The 13,433-nt window shown below is 39.5% G+C and overlaps 1 protein-coding gene across 1 annotated transcript; it reads right to left on the bottom strand.

Moving 5' to 3' along the window:
• Positions 1-2,390: 2,390 nt before the first annotated feature.
• LOC114661485 (uncharacterized) lies at positions 2,391-8,595 on the bottom strand. The gene is given in 2 exon segments (XM_051932803.1): positions 2,391-2,411; positions 6,169-8,595. Coding segments are annotated over 2 exon segments (2,448 nt in total).
• Positions 8,596-13,433: the final 4,838 nt, after the last annotated feature.

Here is a 13,433-nt window from a genome sequence, read left to right as displayed (position 1 = left end):
GACAGTGCTTCTTACAGGCCACACTAATATTGACCTTTAAGATTGTGTTTTCACAAATGAACACTGTCATGTTCTAACAGAGTAGTCCATCAAGAGGTGACTTGTTTATAGTAATTAATTTATAAATGCGAAGGATACAAATGGAGGTAAACAGGCAAACACACAATTAATAAACAAGCTGTTGTTTTAAATCAAGAAAATATTTAATTGTAGTGCAACATCAGCTCATAATGAGAAATCCATACCATACAAATTAAATTATTCCAGTTCCAAAATGGATTGTCTTTTATTTATTTATTCTTGTATAGTGAAGGATTGAACTGACACCTTTCTTTCCAAACTTGAATCAATTGAGTGTGATGGATGACTGATTGCCTGGTAACAGCAGTGCTCGTAGCACTCCTCCATGAATTCTTGTTAAAGTCTTCAGCCCACAACACACAGATCTCAAAATGTAAACAGACCAATATTATTTATTATGCAAAACTTAAAAAAAGTACCAGAATATAATAAATAAAAATGATACAATAACAGGACCTGACAAACATCTGGAAAAAATGACTTGTACTCACTCAATAAATGTCATAATAGTGGATACCTCGATCTTTAGCATGTTTGTTAAAGCTTGCTGCATTCCATTTTATATGATGTGTTGACATTGAAGAAATTGTCTTGAAAGATGTGTTTACGCAGGAAGAACATTCCACGATTTCAGATGAACACCTCTCAACTGCTTATAATCTACCCTTCCATCCATTTTCTGACCTGCACATCAACTCCATGGTATCAAGGAGCTCAATTCTACTTGGCACCCATGTAGGTGTTAACAGTGTACAGGGTACCAGTTCATCACAGGGCACACACCTCTGCATATGCCCATTTATACTTGGCTAATTTAGTAATGGTATATCTTTTGGATATGAAGGGGATGAAAACCCACATCTGGAGAAAACCCCACAAAGACATGACAGCAGCATGCATATTATGCACAGACAGCAAATGATTCAAGGTATTTAACTTACCTGTACTAATTTATTTAACATCTTATGAGCAAATCAGTTTTTGCCTACAAATAAAATTAGCCGAGATGTTCTTACTTACGGTAACTTTTACAAGTACTATAAATTTACACTGGCTGTTGCTGATGCAAAGCAAATGTATGTTTTTATTGTATAATGTTAACAATAAGAGCAGCTCACTGCTCAAAACGTTAAATTTGCGAGACACCCAGAATCGATCCTGCGGCCTCTTGATTCCAAGTCAGCAGTTCTTACTGCTGTACCACAGAAGCTGTCGTATTATACTTGAACCTTTTGTGAAAGTGTTTATTTAATATTTGGACTTCACACATTATATAGTTCATGTCGACATTTTGTCATTTATTACTAAAACATGAAAAACGTTTCTGTTTTAACGATGTGTTTACATAGATTGTTGTAGACACGAACCACACATGAAATGTATGTATTCCCAATAACAATCTATTATTTCCCTTCTAAAACTCCAGCACTTCACACCAAGATAATCAAGGCTTGAGCTGGGAGAACTTCTTGCCCATTCTACAGTGGTGGGGGGGATGGTATAGCAGGCTGCTTGTGCTTGTCGACACATTTACAAGACAAAAGACGTTGACGGAGAGGTGCGAAGGGATTTAAGGTGGACTGGGTTTCTGAGTTTTTTTCATAGGCTTTTTTAATTCTAGTGCTAAATATTATAACTACTGCTGCAAAGTCTTCTGTCTTTTGGAATTGTGCTTTGCTGGAAACAGGAGCCTATAATCAAAATAAAGTGACTGCAAACAAGACATTTCCATAAAGACAGGTACAGTGCATTTAGAAAGTATTCAGTCCCCTTCACTGTTTTAACGTTTTGTTACGTTTCAGCCTTATGCTAAAATCATTTAAATTCATTTTTTCCTATATCATGCACAACAGACAAGAATGACAAAGAGAAAACAACACTTTATGTTTGAAAATTTATTAAAAATAAAAAAAATGAAATGTTATATGGATGCAAATATTCAGAACAGAGATCATACTCTGGAATCTCCTTGGGTTTGACATGACACATTTCATACACGCTAACTAGGGGATTTGTTACCTTTCTCTGCAGATCCTATGAAGCTCCGTTGGGTTGAATGGAAACCATCGGTGGACAGCTATTTTCAAGTCATTACAGAGATGTTCAATTGGATCTAAACCATTCTTTACCTGGGCAGCTCAAAGAGATTCTCAGAGGGGTTTCTAAGCCACTGTGTTTTCTTTGTTTTGTGCTTTGGATCTTTGCCCTGGTGATCCTTCAGCCCGATCTAAGGTCCAGAGTGCTTTGGAGCAGGTTTTCATTAAAGATATCTCTGTACTTTGCCATGTTCAGTTTTTCATCAACCCTGTTTAATCTTCCTGTCCCTGACGCTGAAAAAACACATCCACAGCATGATATTGGCCCCATCATGTTACACTATTGTCCAGGTGATGGGCAGCAGCTGGTTTTGTCCAGAAATCATGCTAATCTTTGCTACCTCAAATCTGAGTGTAAGAGCCATTTTCCTTGTTCTATAAGATTCATGAATATTTCTTAGATGACAATGCATAAATAACGGGAAGTTCCTATAATCCCCGTAAATAGATTCGCAGTGGTATATTCTTACCATTTCTAACAGCTTGGAGTAAACATTATTATTCAGTCAGCTAGTGATAGCCTTGCCTTGTATAAGGTGTAGAGGCATATGGTTTTTAACCGTGATCGCATGTAACAGTGCTCGATGGCCTACGGGCTCTTTGAATGTGAGAAATAACAAGTAAAGAAAACTTGTTTACTTAAGTACCGCACCGTACGCCAAGGCGTACAGAAGAAGAAATTAAGAACCTTTAAGTATAGAAATAACTAAAGTCTTTCAAGAAAAGCTAAGTTTAAAGAAGATGCTTTTTTCCTTTTTTTTGCCTTTTATTCTACATATGTAACTATTTTTTCTTTTATTCTTGTGTGGACTATTTGCTTTTACCTTTCACTAAATACCTTTAAAACGAACTCTTGGACTCTGAGAATTCTTTTGACACGCGTCTTACCCGTGCCTGATGACACCTTATATATTTCAGCAGCTACACTGAGAATCTTAGTTCTTGCAGTCCAAGAGTGCTTTAGATGCCTTTTTGCAAGCTCCAAGTTGACTACTATATGTGTTTAACTGAGGACAGAGTTCTGTCTGGCCACTTTATCATAAAGTGCAGATTAGTGGAGTTTTGTATTGATGGTGGTCCTGGAAATTTCTATTATCTTCACAAAGCTTCTTTAGAGTTCAGCCATGTTGTGGGGTACAAAATCTGTACATTTTGGTTTATATTACCATTATATTTTGTTCAAGACAAAACAACAGATGAACAAAATTCAGGACACATAAAAGCATATTCTCTTCCCAGTTGTACCTCACTTTTAAAACAGCTGTTCCAGCAAAGAAAGGATGACATGATGATGCCTAAGGCTATTGATTAATTTATAACCTGGGCATCAGGGACAAAAGTAGCTAAATTATTTTACAGCCTGGGAAAGGAAGACATGCCGATACCTCATGCAACATTAAAAAGTTTTATTATTTGGGAAAATGGACAGTGAATTCATTCATCATATTGACAGCCAGCCAATCAGAATATCTAACAATCACATCTTGCAAAACCCCCCAGGTAGAATTTTATATTAAATATGCCTTGTAGAACTTGGAGAGGGGAGGGGTGGGAAATGTGACAAATTTTTCGGAAAACTCCATTCCAGCCACATGCCAATGGCAGAGCTGTATGACAATAACAGCAACGCTAGGATGGGAAAGGAGGAAGAGATGAGACTACTACACCTCTATTCCCTAAAGACCATCAAGATAGTAATTTCTTTCAGGTATTGCTCTTATATTTCCTATAATAAGAAGTGTATACCTAAGAATAGCCTTCCATTTCTCATTTTTGGGACTTTTTCAATTATTCACATAAACAAGGCAACCCAGAAAACTTGATGTGTCATGTGCTACGTGAAATATGCTCTTTTCCATCCATCCATTATCCAACCTGCTATATCCTAAGTACAGGGTCACAGGGGTCTGCTGGAGCCAATCCCAGCCAACACAGGACACAAGACAGGAAACAAACCCCGGGCAGGGCGCAAGCCCACCGCAGATATGCTCTTTGGTTTACAAGAAATCACCTTGTATTGAGCAAATATAAGATGTCATTCTAGAACATCTGCAGATACATCCTCATGTCATCCAGAGACAAAATACTAGACTTGCTAAAGAAAGAAGAGGACTAATATACATTTCCTTTCCATTTCTGTCTTTTAAGGTGCCAAAAAAGCTTGAGGGATCTGAACCCAAATTTATTCACCTGCCCAAAAAGAAGAAGCCTTTGATTTCAGTCTGTAGCAGCCAGTGTAAAGTTTGGGCAGGTACACCGTCAGCAAGGCACTGCCAGATCTAAACACTAGCGTGGTGAATTGCTCGCATACTGAAGTGACTGCAGGTGGAAGTCCCATTTTATTTATGGTGCCAAGCAGAGTTGCATTGTGGTGCAGAGCTATCCATTAGCCAGCGAATGCGCTGTGAAGAAGTTGTCTGTTGTTACGGTCCTGCCTTTGTCCAGTCTGATAGTGGTCACAGGACATCGTATCTTTGATTGCCAGTAAATCAAATAGTTTTGAGCTGCTCTTGTGAAAAGAAGACAAGTTCGTTGTACCACGTGACCGTCACTGAGAGAATAAGACTGAATAATAAAAAAACAAGTGCTAACTTACAAGTAGCCAAAATTTACACCAGGTGTTACCGACTCAAATCAAATGTATGTTTTCACTATATTGTAGAAATAATACTAATATTAATAGCAGCTCCCTACTCAAAATGCGGAGCATCTGGTCTCGAAACCTGCATCTTTAGGGTTATAAGGCAGCAGTTCTCACCTCTGCACCATTCAAGAATACATATAAACTTCCTGTCGATTGACATTTGAGCTTGAGTTTTTAATTCATTGACAGCCACATGTAAATAAAATACTTTTTTTCCTTTGGTTATATTTCTGAATAAAAGCACACATGCTTATTTGATATTTGGAATAAAGTCTTCATATATTATACACTTCACGTCATTATTAGTATAACAAGGAAAAAGTTTCTGTTTTAGGTTTGTGTTCAGCATTTCTTGCCTCGCATTTCCTTTCATCCTAAACTTACCCAGATCTTTACTGACACAGAACACACATAAAATGCATGTATTCCAAATAACGATATATTGTATCATTTACCCTTTATAACTACAGGCACCTCACATCACATGCAAATAAGGAGCCTTGGCTTGAGCTGGGAGACTTTTTTGCCCGAGTTGAGCTCCGTCAAGTTGGGTGATGGGACAGCAGGCTGCTTGTGCTGCTTGACACATTTACAAATCAAAAGACGCTGATGGAGTGGTGCAAAGGGATTTAAGGTGGGCCAGGATTACGAGTTTTTTTGTAGGTTTCAGGGATTCTAGTGTTAATACGTTTTAAATCTTTTTCTATAAAATAAGTATTTTCTTAATTATGTTATATTCTCCTTTTGTACTTTATGGTCTTAAACCATTGATTATATAATTTTATGTCTTTTACCAGGATCTTTATCTGTCATCCCTCTTTTTCTGGCTGCTTCTTTGACATTTTCTTCCCATACCCTTCCAGGTCTTTCCCTTAGTCTTTTTCATTCACCCTTCATTTCAAACACTATTTTGGGATACCTTATGTCACTCATAAGTTCATCATCATTATTCTTGGAATTATAGGATCCCCTGTTGTTATCTTCTTTTCCATTTTTCTATTTACATTTATCCCCACTCCTGCCACCACTCTACTTCCTATTGGAGATCTCGAATATCTTAGGATGTCTCGATGCATGCTCAATAATCCAGGTAAGGAAATCCTAGAAATTTGATTCTGTTCATCTAGACAAAGTTTTTAAGTGGGAGAAATATTTCGAGACTTATCCAAGTCTCTTCCTCAGTCTCAATTGACTGCAGGTTTCCCCAACCTTATAAACAGTACCTTTGCTTAATCACAGAGACTAGCACCATTGACAAAGGGCCAGTTGATCAGTGATATGCAAATTGTCCACTGATTAGTAGACGTGTGAACCATTCATAGAGGGTTGAGGAATGGCTGCAATCACAGCATTGTAAGATGGCGACAGATGTACCCTTAGGCCCCCTCCTCTGTTCAGAGATGGTCGTTCTTTTTTCACGTAAATGGCCTCCTTGATTCCTCTCTCAAACCAGCGCTCATCCCTGTCCAGGATGTGCACCTCTTCATCTTTAAAGGAGTGACCACTATCCTGTAGATGTAAATAGACTGCGGAGTCCTGGCCTGACGAGGAAGCTCTTCTGTGTTGTGACATGCGCTTAGCCAGTGGCTGCTTGGTTTCCCCGATGTACAATTCACGGCACTCCTCCTGGCACTTAACTGCGTAAACTATGTTACTCTGTTTGTGCCGTGGGACCCGATCCTTGGGATGGACCAATCTTTGGCGTAGCGTGTTTTGGGGTTTGAAAGCCACTGAGACCCGGTGTTTCGAGAAAATGCGCCTCAGCTGTTCCGATACTCCTGACACATACGGGATCACTAAGGGTTTTCGCTTAGGCAGTGGATGTCCTTCCTCTCTCATGAATCGCTTGGAGCGTTCTTTAGGTGTCCTCCCTGCTTTGACAAAGGACCAGCTGGGATATCCACATTTACTCAGGGCCTTTTTAACGTGGTGTTCTTCTGCTTCCCTGGCCTCTGAGTCTGTGGGAATGGTGTTAGCTCTGTGTTGTAGAGTCCTAATGACACCTAGTTTGTGCTCTAGTGGATGGTGAGAGTCAAACCTTAGATACTGTTCCGTATGTGTGGGTTTACGGTACACATCCACTTTCAAATGTCCCCCGTTGACGATGGAAATTTCACAGTCTAAGAAGGCTAGCTTGTTATTTTCCATATCCTCTCTGGTGAACTTGATGTGTTTGTCCACCCCGTTGATGTGGTCTGTGAACTGTGGTACCTCCTGAGATCTGATTTTCACCCAGGTGTCATCCACATATCTGAACCAATGGCTCGGTGGTGTTCCAGGATAGGATGATAGAGCCCTCTTTTCCACTTCTTCCATATATAGATTGGCTACTATAGGTGAAACAGGTGAACCCATGGCACACCCATGCTTCTGCCTGTAGTACTGGCTTTTGTATATGAAATATGTTGATTGAAGACACAGTTCCAAAAGCAGGCACACTTGGTCTGTGTTGAGAGAGGTTCTTTTACTGAGAGTGGGGTCATTCTATAATCTCTTACGTACTACCTCCACTGCTTCAGTCACTGGGACACAAGTGAATAGAGATGTAACATCAAATGAGACCAAGGTTTCTTCTGCCTCCATAATGACCTCTCTCACTTTCTCCACGAAATCCAATGTGTTCTGAATGTGGTGTTTTGAGCTGCCTACCACCGGGTTAAGAACAGCGGCCAGGAACTTGGAGATGTTATACGTGACTGAACTGATCATGCAGACAATGGGTCTTAAAGGAGCACCCTGTTTGTGTATTTTTGGTAAACCATACAGACTTGGTGTTGATTCCCCTGGGTATAATCTGTGGTATGTGGTCCGGTCAATAGCATTGTCCTGAACTAACTGCTTAAGACAATCTATCACCTTTTTCTTATAACCACTACCTGGATCTCGCTTTAAGGGCTCATAAGTATTTTTGTCACTGAGCAGAGACAAAATTTTCTCATGGTAGTCTGTCTGGTTTAGCACAACTGTGCATCTCCCCTTGTCCGCTGGAAGGATGATGATGTTGTTGTCCTTGCTGAGTGCCGTGAGGGCCTTCCTCTTCTCAATGCTGATATTGGATGCAGGGGGTTTTGCATTGCTGAGACATGCCGAAACTTTTATCCGCAGTTGTTCAGCTTCCAAATCAGCAATGTTGTTGTTTCTAATAGCAGATTCTGTGGCTGTAATCAGTTCCACTAGCAGGATTTGTTTCAGTGTGACCGAAAAATTTAACCCTTTAGAAAGGACGTTTTTCTCTGCTTGGGTGAGTTGTTTGTCAGACAAGTTCTTCACCCATTTGTCCACATCTTTAGTTTCTGTCTGGCATCCTTCTCTCTGCTGGTTGTGGAGGACACTCCCCATAGTGTGCTGGTGTTTGTGGCGCACTGCAAGTAGATCAAACTTCCTCTTTTGCCTGGTTTTAGACTTTTCATGCTGTGCTAGACGAGCCTTATTGGTGAACTCAAGCACCTGTTGAAGTGTTTTCTCATCTAGAAGTGAAGAAAGTCTTTGGTGGATCTGCTCCTCTTTGGATTTTAAAACATCAATAGTGAAGTTAGTTTGTCTCACCCGTTCATTTAGCAGCTGACTCTGTGCCTTCTGGAAGATTTTGTTAGCTCGCAGGCCTTTTACTGACGATTTCATCTGTAGACTTTTAGGAGTGATCCCGCTCTGTCTACATCTGAGGCTGAATCTCAGATGGTTCCTGTAGTCTGCCATCTTGCGTGCTGTTTGCTCATACTCACGTACAAGCTTTAGGCCGTCCTTGCCAAAGTGGCTCTCAATGTCTCGATGCATGCTCAATAATCCAGGTATCTTAGGATATATCCTTTGTCTAGATTTATTATTCCTCTCCCCTACATTTTTATTTCGGATATTCTTAGTATTTGGGTCTTGTACTTTCCATTTTTTCTTTCTTTACCAGTTAACATTCTTAAATTCTATATTCCAATTCTTTTATTTGCCAGTGTTCGCAACCAATTAGAACATCTACTTTCAAGGCTTGTTTAATGTCTCTGAATCATTCTTACCCTGTCTGGGTGATTAGCCCGACAACAAGAGCCATGTTACCTCGGGACAATTGGCCTTTGGTTCACGGAAGATGCTTTTATTATGAATATTCACAGCAATTCCATTCCCAGGATTTCCTCCATCTGCCACCAGAAGGAAGCGTTCTCTAGGAGTGTGGTTTTCCTAGAGCAAAATAAGTAATAAAGTATTACAGGTATGCATTGTTGCAGATTTCCAATTAACATACATTTTTCTGTACAAGTTCTGACTTACCTAATAAAGTGGGTTATAAACGAGACCAACCTGTAATGTGCTGTTTACATATAAATGTTACAGAGACCTAGCCTTACAACATGGAGAGCGATTGAGTGTACCATTGAGATTGAGATCCATAACCCATATTAGACTTGCGAGACAGGGAAACAAGAAAGAGCCTGTCACAACATTTTATTTTATCGTTTGCATCATTCTCCCTTTATTTATTCTTCCTATGTGGTTTATTTTATATGTAACACATAAGATTTATTTCTTGTTACATGTGCTCACCAAGACACTGCATACACTTGCATACAGTTACACTTTAAACACAGAGTTGGCAGATAACCATACAAGGAAAATATATGAATTATTTGCTTTTATTACAATTCTACTTCCTTGGAGGCTGGGGAGGTCTCCACTTCAGCCTTCTACATTCTCCGATACTTGTATAATACTGGAATGAGTGGCACTGAAACTGGAGGAGAATAATGGCCTTTACACTGTCAGTACTGTAAACTCCCATTACACTTTTGCTCAATATGTGGCTTGGTCAGATCCTTGCCTTGCTGCTATGCTTGCACTGGGAAATAATGACATCAATATTTACCAATAATCTTGTGATTCGAACTACAGAGGCATATTAAACATTCAAATTTAAAAATAAAGGTCACAGACTATGTCCTGAGGTGGGACTTGGTTAGAATAGATAGGTGGTGTACTGTTCTGATAAATTTAAAATGAACTTACAACACATCATTCAGCATGATTTTATTTTTAATCTATATCTTCTTTCTTTGGAATATAAGGACCAGAAGGCTGGTAAGTAGGAGTTGAAGATGACTCACCCCTGAAATCTGTCATTCTTCCGAAAACCAGAGGTATCTTGCCGATAGTCATTGAAAAAGAGGAAAATTCTCTTTTAAAAACCACATATTCCTTCAAGACTGCCAAGAGTAGGTTTAAAAACAGCTGGGGGCTGGACAGGGATTGATGAAAAAACATCCTTGTGTACTGCCACTCTCCTTGAATATGTAGATCAATATCATTGTGTCTGAAGGCCTGCGGCTCTGCACCGCTCAGTGAGTTCTGCTTCAGTTTTTGAAGTTTTTCCAGCAAACAGCAGTCTTTATTTGCTGAATGCACACAAGCAGTAGAGTTCAGCCTGATTCTTAAACATTTGTCAGTGGTTATGTTAATTTTCTATTCAGGACAGGTGTCCAAAAACTCTTAAAAACGTCTAGTTGGTTCACTTAAAGAAATGGAAATGTTTTAGGGTAAAAAAAGTGTTCATGAAAGGTACTTTAACATCCAATGTTCTTTTTATATTGGTAGACAAGTTGATACTGGAAATACCTAAATTAGTAGCATTGTTTTACAAATATAGCCCACAAAGCTCACCTCTGGAAATCTTACACATCACAGTGTAGAAAACCCAATACACTTGATGGTGAAGAATACCTTCACAGGGTCCAGAAGCCCCACTGCTCATGAGCTGCACTCCTGCCGGAATTCATGGGTATGACAGCCCACTCTTGGATTGGCACAGCTAAAAGGGATACACTTCAGAATACCTTAGCAAAGACAAAGAGCCACTTCAAGAGCTCCACTCCTGCTAGCATTCACAATTGTGGCACTCTGCTTCCAGATAGCAACCTTTGAAAGGGCTGAACAAATACTCTAACAGAGGCCAAGGGCTTGCTTAAAAAGTCTCCCTTGCCAAGTTACAGATATGTCTGTCTGCTCTCAGATCACTTCCCCAAAACAATTTGTCCTGAACAAGCACAGCCCATTATCGTAACGCTCATCATTCATTTCAAATTTAATGCGCCTGCAGTGTCTGCATCATGCCAGAAATGTGATCACGTTAAGAGAGAGGATGTCCCACTTACGCATACCACTTTTGCAGCGTAATATTAGTGAATTTGGTCACATCAGGAGTTTGTTTCTCACAAACTCTTTTTGTGGTTGGTTTGATCTTGTCAATCACATGTTTATTTATCTTTTTTGTATGCTGTCGATTACTATCTGATCCAATCATGAGAAAGAAAAAGCCCCGAGGTTGAATCAGCTTTTTGGGGTTTTTTGATTGACTACCTCTCGTGTGAGTTACTTTATGCGACCTTGTGTAATACAGAGATTACCTAGTTACTGATAGAAATGTTTCCCATAATGCACAGTATTTCCTGTAATCAACTTATCAGATCACATTCACCTGTCGCGTGAACCACTCCAGAGTTTGCTTGTTACTGTACTGAGACAATTGGAAACTTGAGAACCAAAACGACCACCAAGATCAGAATTAAGGGCTGGTCTGGCTTTTTGTGTAGATTTTTGAAAGTGTGCTCCCCCTTTTTTGTGTTTCATGTGGCAAGATACACAACAAAAGCCTACTCTCTTTCAGATGGACACTTTCAGCATATGAAAGAAAAAAGCATGCATCACCTCAAATTGGATAAACTCCAATGACCTGTAGTGTCCCAAAATCTCTAGTCAGTGCATCAAATGTGGTTGAATTGTATTTTAACAACATGAATATGTGGCCCAACAATTTGCTGAAATTCATTACACTGTGGAGTAAGCACAAGTCAACATCTTTAAAGAATGCTTCCAGCACCTTGTTGAGCCCATGCTGCAAATACTACTGGCTATTCTAGAGACAAAGGGAGATCCTACTAAATGGATGTACCAAATAATGTGACACTGAGTGTATTGTTTCACACAGAGAAAAGTGGACTGTCACTTTATTTGGTACATCCATTTAGTAAGATCCCCCTTTGTCTCTAGAATTACAATACGGTGTCCTTGAGGGCCTTCACTTCATAATGACAGTTACTGAGCGTGGTTGAAGGAAAAGGATTTGATGAGCTTTAGAGAGGTGAATGACATGTTCTTGTCAAAATCGTTCTGAAGTTGTCCTTTCACATTGCTTTTTTGCTTGCTTATTTCACTTCTGAGCTATGACTATTTTGATAATACTGACTGTCAATGCTTTCAGCTACTGAAATTGTTATTGTAACATGCCAATCAAGGACAGGTACTTTCTGCCACCTGTTACCCACAGATGTTGTTGGGACAAATAAAAGCTGCTTAGTGAGACATGACTGTTGCTGAGAGGGAGGGTGCGAAGATGGTCAGATCCTCAAAGAGAAGTAAGAGACAGAGAGAGAGTACAATGAAAGACGGTGGAAGAGAGAGAAGATATTAGGAGGGTTAGAAAAAGAAAGAGAAAGTTAGGGAGAGAGTAAGGAGTTAGAGGTTGCATGTGTTGTATTATTTATTTTTTTAGTGATAGTCTGGGCAGGGAGGTTGGTAATGGAGCATAAAACAGTTTAAGCACTGCAGATTTTACAAGGACAGGTAATAAAAATGACATCCTTTATTTTGGCACTTGTCACATTACATTAATCAATGATGGCCTAGAATTTCATTGAGGTGAGTTCTTGTTGTGTGCTCTTGAATCTCACTGTAACCCTGACAAGGAAAGAATGGGTATGTAAAAATGGATGTATCAAGGGATAATCACACAATAATCTTGTAATAAAAAAGGCAGTAAATATCATAACAATATGCAGTTGAGGCCAAAAAATTCCATCCACCTCATACAAAGGCTTTCAAATTCAATGTTTCACAACTTCACACATGTCCAGTTACCATACATTCCCTGTATTAAGTCAATTAGGGCATCAGCTTCATTTTCATAAGTAGTAAGAGACATATTTATTTCTTTATTTACTACTAGCCATCCCACATGGCACTACCCGTGTAGTAGTGAAACAGGACAAACTTTAAAAATCGATAAACAAATAGGTATCGCTAGCTAAGCGGAGGCAAGGTCTGCTCCAAAACATGGCGAGAGGTAGAGCGATTTGAAGTGAGGCTGGCGTGTGAGTGAGGAGAGCCCCACCCGGCTCCCCACTCCTGACGTCACGCTTCAACCTCCCCTCGGCCCGCAGCCTCTCACTCAGATTCACACGAATAAATTGCTCCTGCAAGCAAATGATAGTTAATGCAATGGGAGAAGTCGCAAAATCAACCGGAATGTTCAAGCAAATTATAGGAAAAAAAATCCAATCTAAATCCGTTAAGTAGTTCTCTCATGAAAAGCGGACAGCCATACAAACAGACAGACAGACATTGGATTTTATATAGAGAGAGATATTGTGATGCATAGGTTGCCTGCAGCCTTGGCATTTTCTTCTTGAACCCAGACATTGTTAATCCTGACCAGGATGTCTAGGACATTGAAGACATAAAACAACAAACGTTAGTGCAAATGTGCATTGTGGCATTTTAATCAACATCAAAGTTTACAAATCAAAGTGCAGTACAGTCTATTCGAATTTTTCAATAAATAGATATTCCTATAA

Source organism: Erpetoichthys calabaricus, chromosome 1, assembly GCF_900747795.2.
Source record: "Erpetoichthys calabaricus chromosome 1, fErpCal1.3, whole genome shotgun sequence".
In the NCBI taxonomy this organism is placed as follows: domain Eukaryota; kingdom Metazoa; phylum Chordata; class Cladistia; order Polypteriformes; family Polypteridae; genus Erpetoichthys; species Erpetoichthys calabaricus.
The sequence above is the reverse complement of the archived record's forward strand: the minus strand, read 5'-3'. Positions and strand labels throughout refer to the sequence as shown.